General features: G+C 40.7%; 1 protein-coding gene across 1 annotated transcript; it reads left to right on the top strand.

The window, feature by feature from the left end:
- Positions 1-1644: 1644 nt before the first annotated feature.
- On the top strand, positions 1645-19275 carry LOC104945314 (protein turtle homolog B-like). Its single transcript, XM_010770960.1, has 11 exons — positions 1645-1771; positions 2166-2289; positions 2658-2833; positions 3896-4122; positions 4872-4956; positions 5059-5220; positions 5556-5601; positions 6438-6524; positions 7218-8831; positions 12466-12596; positions 14686-19275. The coding sequence occupies exons 1-11, from the start codon at positions 1645-1647 to the stop codon at positions 14886-14888; spliced, it is 2982 nt and encodes a 993-aa protein (XP_010769262.1). The 3' UTR covers positions 14889-19275.
- The last annotated feature ends 1395 nt before the right edge of the window (positions 19276-20670 follow it).

Raw genomic sequence — 20670 nt, 5'->3', positions numbered from 1 at the left:
AGACTCCATCGACAAAAGAACCTAACGGAACAGCAGGTTTGGCTGGCGTCTACGCCATTCGCGCTCGTGATGACATCTGAACCTTANTGGATGGAGCATAATGTGTGGGCTGGACCTGTATTTTACAGGAAAGGAGTGAGCAGAGAGTAGAGTAGTTGTCGATTCTTGTTCTGTTTTCTGTGACTATCTGCATAGTCACAGAAAACAGAACAAGAATCGACAACTACTCTACTCTCTGCTCACTCCTTTCCTGTAAAATACAGGTCCAGCCCACACATTATGCTCCATCCAGGATGGTGCTACAGGCTGCAAGGCAGTGCACTTACAACTACAATGCATGTTAATGTTAATCTAACAGCTCCGGCGATCCACTAGCACCCCCCCCCTGTGTGTGTGTGTGTGTGTGTGTGTGTGTGTGTGTGTGTGTGCGTGTGTGTGTGTGTGTGTGTGCGTGTGCGTGTGCGTGTGCGTGTGCATGTGTGTGGGTGTGTGTGTGTGTGTGTGTGAGGAAGTCCTAGCTCTGGGCGTGGCTACTGGGTATTCAGACGTCACAATGCCCAGGAAGAACATGAGAAATCTCCAACGAGGCGTTTTGGGGAGATCTTTTCTGTGTTAGAGTTTAACTCCCTACAGGGTGTACTTTGAGGGTTTTCTCTGCAAACTGTTTACAAGCATAAAAACCTTCATAACACACAAGGGAACGGGTAATAACCGGAAAAGCATGACATGTCTCCTTTAAGACTGGAAACAGGGAAAGGTTATCCTGGCTTAATCCAAAAGTTAAAAAAAGATTGCCAGCCCATAAACGTAATAAACAAGGATTATCTTATTTAATATGAACAAAACAAAAATACTTTATGCTTACTTTTTACTCAGCTAAGTAATTTTCTTCTGGCTGTAGCCTCTTTTTAAAATATTAGTAAGCTTGTTTCTCTGAACTGAGAATTATTCCTTTAAATCTTTTTTTATTATGCATGGACAGTAAACGCTCTGCAAAGTCACAAACCCTCAAAGTACACCCTGTAGCGAGTAAAACTCTAACACAGAAAATACCTGTCTATGCTGCCCCAGAACGCCTCGTTGGAGATATTTCTTTTTCCATTTTTTTTCTTCCTGAGTAAAGTGACGTAACGAGTGTAGTGACGTAGCGCACACACACACACACTCACTCAGCCTTATCTTTTTTCAGCCGCGGCTCCGCGGATTTCCGCACACACACACTCACTCAGCCTTATCAGCCGCGGCCGGCTGTGAGTCTGTGTGTGTGTGCTCAGGCTGAGTTCCTCTGTGTCTCACTGTCTCGCAGACCCCACGCCGCAACCAGGAAACAACACCAGTAATCCAGCTCACACTAGACGCCACACAGCATTCTCATCTGTTTGTCATTACTGGTGTCATTTTCTGGTTGCTAACACACGCCATTGTAACACATAATCACTGATGTTCCGCTGTAACGGTGGTGGTCTCATCAGAACAGAGTGGGTGAGCTGAACATTGAACAATGTAAATCTATTCTAGTATACCTCAACAATGGAATTATGATCAGTAGAAATGGCCATGTGATGGGACCTTTAAGTATTGTCTGCTGGTCTTCTACATATGAGCAGATCACTCAGTCTGCCCCAGTAGCCCGTGCCCTGCGGCATGAGGAGGGGTTTCACTGTGGCCCACCTGGCAGCACTCAGCCGGCCTCTCCGTGTGACCGGCTCTCAGCTGACAGGTGTCGCAGGGCAGAGGAGGCAGCTGTGCTCAGGTCTCTCCTTTATGAGAAGTAACTGGCTTCGGGCCACACAGCACATCTGTTGCGTGGGTGGGATGAGCAGAGCTGCAGACAGCGCTACTGCTCTTTAACTAGATCTTACGCTGGTCACCACCTCAGCCAGAGTCGCATTATTACACAGAGAACGGGCGGGCGCATGATGCAGCACAGCATTTTAGAGGTGCAAACATCAACAAAATGCTCCTCGTTTTACTTGAGGTGCATTGTGAGCCCACATATTTGAATAAATCAGTAATACACCACCCATGTTAATATAATATATATATTATCTCACTGCAAGTTATATTAAATGCTAATCGTAAGCTGAAATATATACAAGTCAATTGGTAGACTGTGGTCTTTTAAATGTATTCCGTTCTTCCCTCTCTCTGTCCTGATCTTTCAGGCACCAGCCCACACGCTCCTGGCAACATCCACGTATTGCCCTCCACAACCTCTGCTAATGTGTCCTGGGAACCAGGATATGATGGCGGCTTCGAACAGACATTTTCTGTGTGGTACGGTCCAGTGTGAGTGCTCTTATTTAACTTCAAATCACTGTCTGCAGCATGCAGATGTGGAAACGCTTCCTGTGGGTTAAAGGCCTAGTTTAACAAACATCTTCCTCCTGCCTTTATGATCATACAATATGTTAGAAATTCAACCCCAAGTATTTCTTTGGACAGTATATTTCTTGGGGTTTTCAGTAGATGTTGTTTAAAGTATTGCAATGCATTCACACTCAGCAATATGCATAAGTCACATGCACCATATAGGTTAAATAAACTGCAAAGCTTCAGCAGGTAATTAGTGAACAACACTTTCTTGAGATGAATTAGCACATATTTCACAATTGTTTTAAGTTTACCATTCTGTTTTGCCCTGTTTCTGTTCTCAGGTCAAAAAGAACAGACTTTGGGCCTCACGACTGGCACTCCATGCCAGTTTCTGGGGCTCAGACGTGGTTGGTGGTGACAGGGCTGGAGGCCGGGACAGAGTACCAGTTCAGTGTGTTGGCGCAGAACAAACTGGGCACGGGCCCATTCAGCCAAGTTGTGACAGTCAACACTTTAGGTGGGTTCTCAATTAAAGGAAACTTGAATACAGAATTAAATCAGCGACTTGCACTATTTCTATTTTCTAGAATGTCTTCAGATGCCATTCACGAGATTCTGCGCTGTAGTTGTTTTTAAATGAATGTGTACATATGTGTAATTTCTACTAGGGATGGGGCAGACATGTCATCCTTTACTTCCTAAATCCTGTACCTCTTCACTTTTATTGTTTTATGTTGATTATCAGAATAAATTATCTCTAAATATTGTTCTTTTTCAACAAACAAGATTCTTCTGCAATTTAATGAATGTGCCTAATTTTAAAATGTAATAAAAAAGGACTGTGTGGCCGTTGGATACAAAAAAACATTAAATTTTTTATAAAAACACAATGCACATGAGCTGAGACCAGCTGACATTCCTTATACAGTATAGTGGATTTGTTCTCATGTGCTGAGTGATGCAACAGATAATATCTACCGCAACATTTTGACTTGTCATAGCAGGAGAGCAGAGGTGTAACTAATGACAGTAATGATGGCACTGTTCCATTTAGGTGTGCCAATAAGCCTACGTGCAAAATACCACAGTCATTATTGATGTTATTAGTTCCACTTGTGTTTGACAAGTCAACATGTTCAGAGAGAAATATCTATTCATGTTGAGAATGTAGCCGCTGTAGCTGTTTCTGATGTAGAAAAAGGAACAGATTAACATTTGTATTTTTTTCACATTTTGTGTGTTGTAATCCAACTCATGCCTCAAGGGCATGTTGCCAATATCCAGTCTTAGTGTCCCAAGGACTCCCAACGTCTGAACTGAATTAAAATTGAATGGTTTTTAAAATCAATGTCTCAGCAAAAAAAGGCATGAAGGCAGAAATGTGCATTGCTGTTTTTTCTAACATACAAAGGACAAAGGAGTGTTTTATAAAGGCATGCATAGATCAATGAAAATGAGTGAAAAACAGCATTTGCTAACTGCTAAGTCAGGTTGTATCACATTTCCTTACATATGGAAATCATTGTCTGAATAACTTTCCCTCATGTTAACTTTCTTGTCCAACATGTCTTGTCCACAGGCTCTCCTCTGGGTACCCCAGAACCACTGGTGCTTCTTACTCCACCACGGTGCCTAACAGCCAATCGCACGCAGCACGGTGTCCTCCTCACATGGCTCCCTCCAGGTAACCACTCCTCGCCCATCGACCGATATATCATGGAGTTCCGCCTCGGGGAGAGGTGGGAGGTTCTGGATGACCTGATCCCGTCCACCGAGACCGAGCTCATAGCCAGAGACCTCGTTCAGGTCAGTTACAAATGCATGCAGTCCATACAGAAACATGGCTGTGTAAGGTGTGGCAAAGGGGTAATTGACTGGAAAGTTAATTAAGAGAGAATCTTGTAAACAATATCCCTAGTTCATGGTGATGAGCATAATCTACATTACATGTCGTTTGTTAGACGCTTTTATCCAAAGCGACTTACATACATTCAATACTGTGGACAATCCCCACAGGAGCAATTTGGGGTGAAGTGTCTTGCCCAGGGACACAACGACATGCTGACTGCAGTGGGACTCAAACTTGCTACCTCCTGATTCGAAGTCCAGCACTATATCCACTTAACCACAGTAATCTAGTTATCATTTTATTTTTAAATAATGTTAACATTTCTACACAGTCCACATTTGTATGCACATGATTTAACGTCCAGCTTAAATGTTCAAGAGGTGGTGTATTTTTTTTCGCCTCACTGCAGTATAATGCATTTTGAAAAATGATAATATTTATAAATTACAAAAAGTGAGTTTGTGTAACCTACATCACAAAAAAAAAGAAATGCAAACATGCTCGCTACAAGGCATAATCTCCTTTTAGTACGTGTAACAATAATAAATAAAGTGAACATCCTTTTATTATCTAAATTTCACCTACAGTATACACAGGTCAGTTTTCAGAATCACAAAATGCTTTTTGAACAGGATCCAGTAACTTTGACACAAATCAGTGCATGAGACGGTCACGGGACAGTGTGTATGTTGTCTCTCTCTCACAGGAGTCCTGGTATGAGTTTCGGGTGATGGCTGTCATGGATGACCTGATCAGTGAAAGCAGCAATGTAGTGGGAGTGTCGAGCACCGGTCAGTTTTTTTATGATGTATTACAAACTGGAGTCCTTAAATAGATATGTGAGTTTTTTGTGTTAGTTAAGTCCCCTTTCACTCTCCTGTCTGCCCCATCAGATCCCTTCCCTCCTGCGGAGTTGCCTGATGAGGGGCTGGCGCGGCCGGTGGTGGCGGGTGTTGTGGCAACTATCTGTTTTCTGGCAGCAGCAGTACTGTTCAGCACTCTAGCAGCTTGCTTTGTCAATAAGCAACACCGTCGCAAACTGAAGCGTAAACCAGGTCCGCCTCCCACTCTACTTTAACCCACATTTAATAAATATAGTAAATGTTTGACCATGGATGAATTACTTCTGAGCCTACCAGGGCCATTGGGTGAAAGTACAAGATAATAAATTAAATGACTACAACGGGATGCAAAACAAACAGAAAAAGAAACAACACAATGGTTGTATTTTGTAATTTTAGTCTGAGTTACTCTTATTTAGGATGGATAAGGTGCCTGTAAGGTACATGTCCAAGGGGTCCATTGTCTCACAATACACCCATGTGTCTGACTATGTATTATGGTTTTAAACAGAGGGAAATGCTGAATTCAAATGTTTTTGTCCTCTCAGATCCTCCCTTGTCGGTGACACACTTCAGGAAAAGCATTGAGTCACCGTAAGTAAGACTAAATGCCAAAGGTCCTGCAGGACGCTACTACTGTCCAACTTATAAATGCACCTTTACCAAAATGCCTCTTCCTATGTATTCTGAGACGAGGCATACACTACATTTTGACAATAAATAACAGTTGAAACTAAAAAAGTATTACATTTACTTTAAACATCTGGCAACTGGAAATACTCTTTTTAGAGCCTTGTTAGTAGAACTGATTATTATGCACATCATTGCCTTCTCTTTCGCATTTCAGTAAAATATCCGGACAGTATAGGCACACAGAATAAGCAAAACCCAAAATGGATGATATAAAAACACCATGATTATATCTTTGGGCAACTTGAAGGGTTTGGAAGAACATGAACAGTAGCAGCCTCTAGCGGATCAGTGGCAGATTAAAGAAAGTTAAAGCAGCAAAGTCAGCATTTTAGGCACATTACCCAGAGTGCCCAAGCTGCAGTATGTGTATTGATTTTTGATCCATCTGTATTCTTAAACGCTATCTGCTTTCTGCATGATTCAAATTGTGTAATAATGCTATTTTATGTTTAGCTGCACATTTAATGTACAGTCCGCTACATGTGTGTATTTGTCTGTCCGTCTGTAAATCTTGTTACATTTATGACTGCATTTCAATTTCATTTGTGGATATAATCTATGTAAAATCACATTGAAGAATAAATGTGTGTCTGCCTGAGACTTAAGATAAACCATCAGTATCAGATACCTTGTTTATTTTTTTATGAAATGGTAGGTCAGGAAGTTCAACCTTAGTCCTTCCTGAAGTGGCATAGTCAAAGATGAACCAGGCCCATGTCATTTGTCTCCAATCGCAGGCCTCCTCTCACCCCCTTGCCAGGGGTAGAGCCCTGCTGGGATGAGCCTGCCAGGAGCAGTTTCTTGCCCCCGCCCGCCAGCCCCCTGTGAGTGCCTGCCTGCACCAAAATACAGAGTGTGCTGCACTGCACTGGCTTGGCTGCATGGTTATAGCATTGCATAGAAATTATCAACTGACTATTTGTTGTAGTGAAGCCTACCGCTGGCCTATTTGCATGCACTAACTCTCATGCACCATACAGGGATTACTTTGCATTAGCTCCATGCATGTACAGTACAGTTCAGTACTGTGTATATGCACTCTTTACTCTGTATGTCTATCCTGACCCAGTAAGTGTTGACTATGCTGCTCCTGGTGTGGGCAAATGAGGCCTGGTTAGATGTCATCTGCTTTTCTCACATCACCATTTGGTGCAGCATATGGAAATTGCTCTCATGTCTGCTCACGAAGATTTAGATTCAATAGATTTGTGATACGGTTGTCATGGTTGCGTCGCTGGTTCTCCTCTCATCCCGTCATTCTAGCTTCATTAGCTGTCAGGATGATGCCACCGTCATAAACTGGTCATTATCATAATGTGGTTCATTATGGCTGCCTTAATAGAGTGATTTGGCTTTGTCTTGTGTCATCTGTTGAGCTTGGAAATGAAACCACAATCATGCCTATTCATTTACTGCATCAGACAGTTTTCTTTTGTTTAAGACACTTCATTCACCTAACCTTTAGGTGTCATGTGTTAAACTAAGACAGTGCCTTTTGTCTGCATTTTTTTGATTAGGTTATCATCTGGGAAAATAAGTCCAGAGAGCTCTCCTCCATCTAGGCCCCGCTCTCTTTCTTCAGACGGGTCCCAGGGCCCGGGGCTGTACGTCAGGAAGCTGCCCAGCCCTCTGAGGGATCGAGAAAAAGAGCTCTCCTTCTACAAGAAAACCAAGCGTGCCATAGCCAGCAAGAAATACAGTGTGTCAAAGTATGAGTCAGAGGTCACCACGCCTATTGAGCTGATAAGCCGCGGCCCTGATGGCCGCTTCACCATGGAAAGCCCACCGGCCCGCCGCATCCACGGCTTCCCCTTCGCAGAGGAGTCTGACATGTACCCCGAGTTCCGGCAGTCTGATGAGGAGAATGATTTTGACCCAGGGCCTTTGCCGCCCATCATGCCCACGCTGCGGCCCCAGCTCTCCCCAACGTCCTCCAGCCTGGAGTCAACGCAGCCCCCCAACTACAGCCCCCGCCTCCACAGGGCCATGGAAGGTATGAGCTTTGCAGAGGGCAGTGCACTTCACGCCTCAGGGCAGGCCCCGGCCTCCCGCTACAGGGGCTTTCCCCAGGGCCCGTTCTATGGGTATCTAGGCAGCCGCATTGAATCAGGGATTCCACCACCATTCTACATGCCTGACATCAGCCCGCGCAGCTCTGCTCTGTCCTCCCCCCCAGGCACCGCCGAGGGTCCCTTTGGTTACCCCTCCATCCCTGAGGAGAGTGGCGAGATGGAGCACCATCAGTACACTGCCTCTGGCCATTCTCTGTCGCACACACACAGCCCTCCGTGCTCCCCTGACAGCTGGCAGCCTCATGAGTTACCCTTCCTGGGTCTAGAGGGCCCACGGTTCATATACCCGCCTCACCATCCCTTGCATCATTCCCAGGACCTCCCTGATCCACCCCCATACCCTCCTCACTCTCACCCCCACGGTCGCCTGCACCTCTCTTCCCTAAAGGACCCATCAAGCCCTGGCCTCCTGCAGTTGGAGGTCCCTATGGCTCCCCAAGGCAGAGACCGGCCCATGGGGCCCCCGGTTAGGCGTTTAACTATGCAACAGGCCCAGAGTCTCGGCCATCTCAGACACACGGCCCACGGTGTGGGTGTACCAGTGTTGCCTTACCCTGACCCGGCAGCCCGTGCAGGGAGCCCAAGCACAGCCCCCAGTAGTAGCCCTCAGTCCTGGCTCAGCCCGAGAGCGCATCGCCGGGCAGACCCCAGCCTACCCCCATTAGTACTCCAGCCCTCCCGCCTCTCTCCACTCTCCCAAAGCCCCCTTAGCACCCAGCCAGGTTCCCCAGATATCCTAGTGCGGCCCCCTCCCCGCCCCAGCATCCTCCGCACCTCTCGGTCTCTGGAGATGCATGAAATCTCCCTGCAGCCCACTGTCAGTTTCTCCCGGAGGTCTTCCCCGTCCGCCTCTCCCACTCAGAGCCATGCCACCAGGCAACCCAGCCCCAGTTACCACGCCCACATGTCCTATGCCTCCACTGCAGCCAGTTACCCCTCCCAGTCCCCCTCTCCCCCTCTGGAGGGCAGGGATGTGTTCGGGCAGAGGCCGTCCCAGAGAAGGACGGAGGAGGAGATGCTGCCCTCAGAGCCCTCTCAGCTCCAGATATCAGCCTCAGGGTAGGTGATCCATTCCAGTAGAGAATAGTCACATATTTATTTAAAGGGGAGACTTTTCTTCTCGTCTGCTCTCTTTTCCAAATTTCTTAAGGAATAATTAAGATGCATATTGTACTTTGATATGCAGAAGGCATGTAATTGCATTTAACACACAATGTACCAGTTCATAAAAATGACATTTCCTAAACCTGTTGGCATGTGAAAAACTCTATTTGATTTTGATATAACGAATTATTGTCTTTATCATTTGATAGCTCTTAAATGATCTAATAAAACAATTGTCACAATGAAAATGTAGGTAAAAAATAATTACTGCAGGAACATTTAGACGAAACATTAAGCTAGATGCTATTTTTACTCTAAAGTTTGCTGTTTTAAAAACTGTGCCATTTCTTTCTTTCCCCCAAATTAAAGATTGGAACGAAACAAAATCAAAAGTTATGTTCTTGCTCAACTTTAACAGTTAACTGTATCTGTTTTTACAGTTACATACATTGTATTACACTATAATACAAAGAAAATGTATCACTTTCTGATAAATCCACTTTCTTTAAAATTATAAGCCACAACTAAAGGCTTTATTCATGTTTTTTAAACTGTTAAAGTAATATTTAATTTAAACTTTATAATCCTTATATAAGGAATCAGTTCTCAAAAAAAAACAAAAAACTTGGTGTCCCATTTTCTAATAGGCAAACATAAAAACTTAGTAAGTCATCTGGACAGTGTTTATAAATGTTAATATGTCATTAATATATTGCAGTAATTCCAGTCTAGAGCAATACCAAAGATTATACTTAAAATCACTAAAGTAGTAGCTTTAAAACACAATTAAAATACCAACAATACAAATACTTTAAAAATGGTATGCTATTGGATTCTAAATATTTGTCCATCTATTCATTGTTGGCAGGACTAACTTTAGGTAATTACACCTCCGGGTATCCAGTCAATAAAACTCCTGAAATCAATAGATTTGTGTAAAATAATATATCAGCATTTATTTGTTGATGATTATATATTACATTATTATCTCAATTGGTAGTGTAAATGGTACGTATCCTTATCAAAATTATTCCATGCAATGGAGCATAAAGCAACAAAGGATTAAAATTCTCGAGTGCCCTAGCACTATTAAACTTGCCCATTTACTTTACTGTACATTTTTGATATATACGTTTTAGACAAAAAGCTCTGCAGCCAAAAAAGCCACAACATAGCTACCCTAAATAAGTGATGTGTTATACTGTATTAGTAAGTGATTTATCAACCATTAATAAAGCAGTTATAAAAGGTTAGAAATTGTAACATTCTGTATAAGTATATAGATATATAGATACAGTTTCCTAAAGAAATAAAACTATCAAATCTCATTAGAAGCGACAGTCTGATAGATCAGAGCCCTGTACACAGATTAGCATTCATCACCCAGGAGGTTTTGTTTTATATACACCTATATAACAATATAGCTGAGACTCATATACTTTTATGGCCCACAGTCATGTCTTTACTGCACACAGTCCTTCGCCCCTCACACCCACCTCACACCCCTAGTCACTACAACCATACAGTAGCTAAAGCCACGAGGCAGAGCCCTCGCTCCTGCACCATCACTGGCCTCTAAGGGAAGGTAGCTTATAGGGCTGCTGCTTTATAGAGGGTAAGGGTCTTACGTGATTTGTTTTTGATTGATCTCAGCTATCTGGGCAGCGTTGTGACCCGGTCCCCTACGCCGCAATAGGTAAGGGTCGGACCCATGTCTGAGAGGGAGGGGTCAGCAGGGGGAGGGCTCTAATCACTCTCTCCTTTAAAGGGGAATCGCTTTGGGTTGTGCCTCTGTGCTGGATTCAAGTGAAGTACAACTAATGGTAAAAATTACTGCAGGACACATTTGTCAATACTCTTCCCAGGCACAGTAAGCCTGCTGCGGCATAGGCTGCAGTTTTTAGGCTTGTGAGCAAGCACGAGGAGCGGTTTTGGACTGTGGAGAAGCATTTTTGTCTTTGGATTGTATTTTGAATACAGACATGTTTCTCTGCAACCAAAACAAATAAGCCTTGAATCAATAGAGGACGCACATGACTGATAGACTGGAGTATTCCCCTTTAAAGTTTTGTTCCATGTGCAAAATGCCATGCATGCATTCTCTAAACTTCTCTCTACGACCAAACAAATAACAACAATTCTCAAACTAAATTCTTCGTCACATTTGTTGTCCTAAGTGCTTTCGTTTTTCTGTCATGTGACTGTTTTTTAATGGCCATTTCCTCTTCCTGTCATGTGACTTGTTCTTTAACGGCCATTTCCTCTTCCTGCCATCTCCTCCCGTCAGCATGGTGAAGCCTCTGTACGCAGTGTTCATGTTTATGAAAGTGTGCTGTACAGTGTTCATGTCTATGGAAATGTACTTAGTTTAACACACTGTGGCCCCTGCACACAGTGTATGTGATAATGAAATTGTTCTCTATCTGTCCAGGACTGTTTCAAACATTTGTCTCCCCCTCTCTGCTAATGGCTCTCACTCTCTCTCTCCACAGTGACAAATGAAGGACAAGCATCTCTAAAGTTTTGTGTTCCCTATGCCTTTTGAAACAATCCATTTTTCGTCCAACAACTTGACTTAATTTGACATTAAGTCAAGTTTTGAAGCTGTTTGTTTTCAGTTAATTGAAGTGCTAAGACATTAAGCCGACACTAAGACTCTGAACTTTAGAGTTTGTGAGGTTAATCAAATTTCATTTAATTGCATCTTTCTATGAGAGATGACCAACAAAACCAGAGTATTCTGTGTGAGGTAAACTGGTATTCTATGACAAAGACCTTACCTTGATGTCATTTTTGAACATTGATTGTTATGATTTAACTTGCATGTATCACTCATGAAATGAAAATAGTTCATAGAACAGTATTTATAAAACACATCTGAGCACACTTAAAATTACCACTTAGATATCTCTTTTGCTCTACTGTTAAGTAAACAGAGTGATATTGGAAGATATTTCAAAAGTACATTTAGGCTTCATTGATACGGGAACAGTCATTTTAAAGTTCCTGAAATTATTTTCATTTTATGAGTTGTATACAGCAAAGAGAACAATATATTGCCCGCATTACTGAAGCAGTCACTTTTTAAAGACCCCCAATTAGTGAGCACAGCAATTTCAATAATTGTCTAAACCGTTATTCCAAGACTACAAGTCCCTTATTTAAAATTACAACATGGGACCAAAAATAAGTACATTTGTAGCACTTTACCTTTTAGGAGTAATGTGTGGTATACAATTATGTTATTCCAATAAATCATGGACTGGGTCTTTAATGTAATGATTGTTTCAGACATAATAAATTCACCATCTCTACATTATGTCAATTTCTCTTTCTTTCTTTCTCTCACTTTCTCATTTCTGTCCCATCCTTCTTTCTTTAAATCTAACTTTGATCATCCATCATTGCAGATAGAAAGTGGACATTCATCATCTTAGTTAAAGGGCTCTCAGTATAAGTACAAGAGCTCATCGAACCATAACATAATGAAAATAGCTATGCAAAGTGTATTTCTGCTGTTAACATGTAGACGGGCATGACTGTTGGATTAACGGAGCAACGTGTGCTGTGCTGTCTCTCTTCTTCTCAGAGAACTTCTAGGTGCGTCTAGTGATCCTGCCGGGTCTGAGAGCTTACCAGCACTGCTACACCACTGTATTACTAAAGCCAAGGGAGGGGCTGCCAACAACAATAACAACACAACCTCCGTAAGAAGAACAGGTTCGTCTGATGCTTAGAAAAAGTGTTTATCTTAACTCTCTGAAGCGCTTTAAGGGCCTTTTTTGCCGTCTTTTTCTTTTTCCTGTCACATTTGACTCACTGCAAGCTCTTTTTTCACTGCACCATAAGTCCTTCACCTCTATGAAAACAACCATGGCTATAAAGACTCTTACCAAAAATTCTAACAACACAGGCATAATGATCATTACAATATTTTTGTAAAACATTTTTAAGTTTGGAACTTTAAAGAAAATAGAATTTCTTTAATGTATTTAACAAAAAAAATGATACAATTGAATTATTGACAATATAAAACATTTTCCAAGTACCTGCGAGTCTTACCAATATTGGTATAAAACATGGCATCTCCAATTGCAATACAAATTGACAACATGTTCTCCAACTCATACGACCAAATAGGTCGATTGTTCAAGCGCTTATTACGACCTATAATCACGTTTTAAAGTTCTCAACCTCTAGTGCTCCTGTTGAATGCAAACTCTCTGGAGCGTCGTATATTCACAAATAACCCTCTCTGGAAAATCCTAAATTGTAGGATAGTTTGGCCATTAAAATGCTTTTTGATTAGATTTCTAGCGAGAAGTGTATATTGTACTTTCAGAATCCACGTCCAGTGGATGTGTAGGATCTATAGTTTGATAGATATTACGAAGATGATTTGAGGTCTCGCCAGGAAAACTGTATATGCGGCAGCGTCCATGTAAAGTTAGCGTCAACACGTAAACCCTCACGGGGTGAAAACAGTATTTCCGGTCTCGAAGTTTTCATAATAAAACCGTATTCCCCCCACTGTCAAATGATTTCAAAGCTATATCTGCAGTACTCATCCACTAAAAACATCAGTTTATCCTTGTTAATTACACAACATTAATTGATTTAAATCGTGTACAATGCTTTTGTGTTTTTCCCATAGGCTTTTCCCTGAGAGACACATTTCTTTTTTCAGAGGTTTTGATAGGCTAAAACATCTACCTACATAATCCTCAGCTACCGTTCAAGCTTGGTGTTTGGATGTTTTAGCCGCAATGCACGTTCGGATATGGTGTTTGTGCGATATGAAATAGGGTTTGTAAAGGAAAGCGGATGTTGTAGTCCTAAACGATAGCTGAGGATTCTGGGTAGTGTAGTGTCTTCGGAAACTCTGTAGTGTCTCAACTCCAAAAAAACTATTTGTTTCTCCGAATCGAAGGTTAAAAACACAAAAGCATTGTACACAATTTAAACCAATCAATATTGTGTAATTAACAAGGATAAACTGATGTTTTGTAGTGAATGAGTAATGCAGATATCACTGTGTGATCATTTGACAGTGAGGGGAATATATCCGGTTTTATTATGAAAACTTCGAGACCGGAAATACTGTTTTCACCCCGTGAGGGTTGACCCTAACTTTACATGGGCGTTGCGTAAAGACGTAGTCCACGTTCTCCTGGCGAGACCATAGGGCGAGACCTCAAATCATCTTCATAATATCTATCAAACTATAGATTCTACACATCTACTGGACGTAGACTTTAAAAGTACAATATACACTTCTCGCTAGAAATCTAATCAAAAAGCATTTTAATGGCGGCAACGGGAGCATGTTGTTTCTTACACGACCACTAGAGGTGCTACACTTTAAAACGTGACTATGGGTCGTAATAAGCTGCTGAACAATCAACCTATTTGGTAGTTTTTTGTAGGAGGACAACCTCTCTTGTCCTTTACTCTCTGCTCTGTTCAAACAGTGTAAAGTTTAGGTAGAGTTTTGTCACATCATAGTCGGTGTCTACCTAAAAACTCAAGATGTGCTAAGGGGTGCAGAATATTCGTTTTTTACAGGATCTGGTTAGAACTTTAATTGAGACATGTAAAATAAATAGATTTTGATGAAATATCACAACATTAAGCTTGGTTTGGTTGCTTTAATCACATAATGTATTCAAGGGCCGCTGGAAACTTGAAAATCCAACAATATTGTTTCAGGAGTTTAGAGCAGAGCAGACCCAGATGCAGGCTGACTGGTAACAAAATACCTGTGGTGGATGGTGTGTTACTCCTTTGCTTCTCTCTGCCCCCCTTTCAGGTGTGTGTCCCTCTCAGACCCAGCAGCAATCTCAGACCCCCCAAGAGGGAGAGGATCTCCACAGAAAGAGGAAAAGGCAAAACAAGAAGAACCCCTATGTCTATTTGACCTCCTTCCTGCACCGCAGGCAGTCTGAGGATGACCAGACAGGCATACTGGCCAGTGCAGACTCCGAGGGCCCAAATTACGGCACTCTACGCTGACCCGTGTGCCCCCAAGCCATTGGACTAGACTGAACCCACCTCAGCCCTCCCTGCTCCACCCCGGGCTCTAGCTAACACATTTCTTATAATCTCTAAAAGTTCATCAGGGCTGGGCAGCGAGAAACATCCAGCTGAAAACTCCGGGGGTTGAAAATCTCATTTGAAGTCAAGAACAATGGCTTTTCTGACTTGGCACCACCACTTGTCTCTGAGGAATTTCACTTGAAAACATTTCAAACATATATAATGTATATAAATAGTAAAAACAAGGGAATTAAGCTTCCTTCTACAGTAATAAAAATGTGTTGGTTGAGTATGTCACAACACGTAAAAGATTTTTCACTCACTGGTCATTGATAGGTCCATATCTTTAGGTTTTCCAGTGATACAGTGTACTGTGAAACCTGGTGCGTCCTCGGACATGGACATGGGTCTACCTTTCCTACAATACAAATAGCGTCAATATTAAAACACAGGGTTCTTACCACAAAATATACCTCAGAGTAAACGCAGAGTTGCTGTAAATCTTTGGGTATACTGTAAGTACTTGACCTTTTTACATATGAAACGTATGGATTAAAAGGTTTATATCACACGCCGCACTCATTCAGACAGATAATATGGCCTAACTTGATCTAATTTAGCTTTTTACTATCGATAATAGCTGGAATTTTGTGTTTATTTTCATGTATGATTCAATGCCAACCATTAGAGGACTGTCTTAATTGTTATGCTTGATGGCTGAGTGTGTTTACACTTATCATTAAAGCACCAAATTAAGAACAAGATCATAGCCTTCATGAGAGCTCTCAAAATAATTTGGGGCTTACACGATCAACAGAGGTTGGACTTTAGGTTTAGAAGAACAGGGTGATGAATTGTGAAGTGTACTGTAGTATGTATTTCATTATTAAGAAAATCATTTGTGGAACGTGGCACGTCTCTAGGTGCCTTTTTTTGCCTTTTTCTCTTGTTTTTTCTAACATAAACTGCCTTTTCCTTCGCCTTCTCATATTTGTCTCTTCTGGAGGTTGGAAGTGAGAGACTTTAATAGTATGTGTGTTTTTACTTTCTCTGCCAAGGACACATTAGAGAAAATGCTACAGAGAATGCATAACTTCTTTGTTGTTTTTTACATTTATATTTTAAATGGGTACCTGCTTCAACTTTGTGTATCCGAGTAATAGTACAGAACCAGATTACCCATACAAAAAAACACCAATTAAAATAAAAAAGGCAAGTAAATCCAATAAATACCACTTTATCTTCAAGTACAAGAGCATTGTGCATGAGTTTTCATGCGTAACTAGTAGGATGTTAATGTTTAACGACAGCTGTTAGAGGAGAATGTGATTTATTCATGAAGCGGTTAACAAGCAATGGGAAACACTCTAACAATGGCCACCCTGACTGTTTATCTTTAACAACTGTATATTACTTGCTAGCTACTTCTCTGTATGTTTGTTAGTTTTTCGTCACTAACCGATAATGAATGTATGTTTTGCTGTACAGAAAACGAATGTTCCGATGTCAAAGTATATCGAATGACCCATTAAGTTGTTTATAGAGCAGCTGCCATTGGTGAGATGTCCAGTTGGCAAATTAAGTCCAAATTGTTTAACTTCTCTGTGTTATTGCTGCATGAGGTAATAACTAACAGCCCCACACAAGTCCTGAGCCAAGCTCCCTTTCCCTCTGATGGCTACAAAAAAAACATTTCCTTTTTACTGCTAATGCTAGTTCAATCACTCAAAAACATATCAGCTATATTTCCATCTGCTACAAACAAATCAGAGGTTTCCGACAAATATCCACATGAATGAATCGACTCAATGTCTGCTTATTGAAATCTCTTTTGACAAGTGAGAGAGTGATGATTGCCTGAAAGTGAAAGTGCATATTCTACTTTAACAAATTGGTTTCATGTAAGATACGAGTAAAACAAAAAAAGATCTATATTTGTTATGTACATGGTATGTATTGTATTTGTAAAGATTAATCAAACCATGTTTTACAGGAAGACGTTCTTGTATGAGGATGTATGAAAAGACGGGAAGAATCCCTAGGAAAAATAAATTAGATTATATATAAAAGTATTTGCTTACAGTACGGCTTTAAGCGGATAATGTTTCTAAAACATTTTAAGGTGCCTCATTTGTTATACTTTAGCAGACATTATTTTATCTGAGAAGAAAAGAAAACCTTAATGTTAGTACCGTACGATGTATTATTGCCATAGCCCGCTGGCTGCACAAGTTAAGTAGTATTTTCTCTGATGTATAGTACGTGAATGCCCTTTGGAAAAAGCTTTAGAAGCAGACGTGTGTTGCCCTCTATAACAATATTCTTGGAACAAAGTAATACTCTTAGATTTATCCAGATCTTTCGCCTTCAGGTGTCCTAAGCAAATAAACGGAAGGAAACTTTTTTCTAAGCGTCACAGACATGCTCTCGTCATGTACAATACGTGCTGTGGAGGAAACTGTGTTTACATTAGTTTGATGAAGAAAAGTGTGTTAGGGCATAGTTGCTTTGAACATTACGACTTGGTGCTATGTTTAACTTTGTGGTGCTGTAGAATAGAGGTCTAAAGATTTTTTGTTCTGTTTTCACAAGTAGGCCCTGTGTGTTTGAGCAACTAAACTAGCTCCGGTAGACTCTATAGGTCCTTATAACAGTATCATGGTGTGATGACAGTGATAGACAATACTGGAAAAATAGTAGTATAACCTCGAGTAATAGAGACATGTGACATTCAAATGAACTCCTGTTTTCTATAGTGTGTTTGCAATGTCTGTCTGTGCTTCCAAGGTACCCTCTCTAAAGTATATTTGTGATGATACTGACAATATTAACCAAGCCTAAAAAGAGAACCTGGTTTAAATTAGTACACAGCCGCAGGACACATGAGAGGGAATCTGAGAGCAATGTCAGGTCGCGAGGGGATCTTTTCTACACACTTCCTGTAGGTCCGCCATCTTTGGTTAACAGCACTGTTTTTCAAGCACACTATCTGCAGGGGCGTAACCGTCTCATGTCATCACCACTTTTCTGACCGTAGAAATACTACTAGTACTGTACAGTATGGCCACGAGTAGCCATCAGACCACATTTGTATGTAATACTGATTCTCCTGGTTGAAAGGTGTTGGGAAAGCTCATACATCCTCTCTGGGTTTAAAACGAATGGATGTTGTCTTCCGGGCTCTTTTTTTGCATATTCAACAGAAACATGTAGCCTACAGCGTTTAAGAGGGCTGCTTTGGACGTACTGTTAGCTCGTTTTTTTTGTTTCCTTTTCGATTTTTCTGCTTACAGCTTTTAGTGCATCACTAGGTGCTGGTAGGATGATACTTAGAACCATTTTGATTTTTTATTGTATTAATCTTGCATGTAGAGACAATACAAGAAAACGCCTACTGTATTTAGCAATCATTCATGGACATCCGAGCTGGTTGTTATTGGACGGAAAATAGAAATATGTAGTATTTTCTATATTCTCTGTTTTTTCATGTGTACCAGCACTGAGAAACTAGAATGTATTATTATCGTAGGCTACAATAAGCACTACATCGTTGACTGTTTTAGCTATTGCTCATACTCAAGCAAACCAAGTAGTGCTTAAAAAGGAAGAAAATTGACTACATTTAATTTCATTTTCATCCACTGAACTCTGTGCTGTTCATCACATGTTTACATTCTGTATTATATGTTGTTTATTGTTTTTTTTGTACATAGTTTGTCTCCATAATGGTCTTTAAGTTGTATTCAACACTGTTCATATGTAAATATTTCCCAACATTTTTTTTTACTTTTCTCTGTTTTAAAATGATAACCTGATGTCCCTTTTTTGTGTTCAGTTTTTAGACTTGTATTTCCGTTATGTCACCACATCAGGTATAACGCTTCACTTAACTTTTTGTGAGCAATTAACTCATACTGTATGGTGCTGTACCAAAGCCTTATGTATAATATTTGTATTACTTTATCTCTTGTTTGCCACTGCTGTCCAGTGAGTTCTGTATCATCTGAGATCATGTCTTACTCACTCTTCATGTTCAACTGCCATGGATCTCATTTCTTTATTGAGTAAACAGAAACCTGAACGAACTATGATGTAAAAACTCTGGCCTGTAACCAACTGGCCTGGATATGACAGTCGCCATCAAAAGCCTTTGTAAGGAGAAACACACAGGCTCACTGCTGGTGGCTCATTGTGACGTAGACATGGGCCTAGCACATGATCTATGCTCTATATATGGCATGTCTATGAGAATATGAAAACAGTGTTGTATTCATGTCACCATATCATTTCAAAAATGCTTAGTCCCATACGAAATTTTCCTCTCAAATTTTTGTATTTTGATATAATAAAAAAATCAAAAGAGGTTTTATTTTTCCTTGTGGATTTATTTTTCCTAGACTTGAGCTCCTCTGTTCGTATCTCTCAAGAAGGTGTAGTTCATATGCTGCACACAGGGTGTAGGTGGTGGGCAGATGGAGATAGGGTGGGGATTGAGCGGTTTAATCAGGCCAGGTTTTTTTTGCTCTTTAATCCTAGGACACACTAGCAGCAGCCCATGAGTTTAACTGCAAGGTTTTATATCAGATTTTTATCTCAAGAAAATGTTTTTTCCTTTGATTTGTAACATGTCGGATATATGACTTTATTTAGAATGGTGCTATTGAGATCAAAGTCTATGTTTAAATGCACACAAGTTGTTAAATGATTAATATTTTGACACCAGCTTGGCTTTCTTGGCCATTCAAACATTAAGGAATGATTTGTGTGGCGGAACAAGAAAAACAAATAACTTGAAAGAGGATGAGTCCTATCAGAATGACCTTTGTGCTTACCCCCAGCAGGCACACAAACAAATGAGCAGCGATCTGCATACACCTGGAGAGCAGTTAATCCACTGGGCAAACAAACCAACCTTTGGAGGCGTCACCAACTCTTTTGACAAAAAAAGTCTAATTGTTTAACATTTTTCTTCAGCTATTATATAAAACGTAAAAACATAGTTGTTCCTTTAAGTGATTTTGGCTTGGTCTGTAACTCACATTTTTCTTCTCATTCAATTTGTCAGTTTATTCAGTTTTTTTCCAGAAACAACGCCTATAACGATAATAGTTTGGCATTGAGAAATACACGTATGTGTTCTTGCCAAAAAGTAATTTAAGAGGATTGATTAACTTTTTCAGCAGCCCATCTTATATACTGCTCCAGGTAGCAGCCAGTTAGCTTAGCCTAACAGCTGGCCTGGGTCTTATTCGAGGTAACATATACAGCACATTGTAAGCTCACAAATATTACACTTTACAGTAGTTGAGCTTTAATCATAGAGCTAATACAAATATATATTTTATATATATTTCTTATAACTTCCTGTTCACTATGGAGTTGCCAGGCAACCAGTTGAGACTTGTGGAAGCTACTGCAACCTATCTGTTGAACATAATGAATACAGTATACTAGAAAACAATAGGGAACATATTTATGCTTATCTTACACATTGTATTATAGATCTGAGTATAACTAAAGTAAACAAGAAATTGAGAAAAAACTGGAAATTAGTTAACTTTGAGATGCTGCTTAGCGTTCTATAATTGTAATTATATTTATTACTTTGGACCATGCTGTATTTACCCGTTACTTTATGTCTCTTCAATGTGTAAATAATAGCCTGCTTAAATACTTTCCACCACTGCCAAAATGTAGAACTATTGCTCTAAAAATGTTGACTGATGTTAGGTATTTGGTAGAGGAATAATATCAATAA

Source organism: Notothenia coriiceps, unplaced genomic scaffold (genome assembly GCF_000735185.1).
Source record: "Notothenia coriiceps isolate Sejong01 unplaced genomic scaffold, NC01 NC01_scaffold00009460, whole genome shotgun sequence".
Lineage (NCBI taxonomy): Eukaryota > Metazoa > Chordata > Actinopteri > Perciformes > Nototheniidae > Notothenia > Notothenia coriiceps.
The sequence above is the reverse complement of the archived record's forward strand: the minus strand, read 5'-3'. Positions and strand labels throughout refer to the sequence as shown.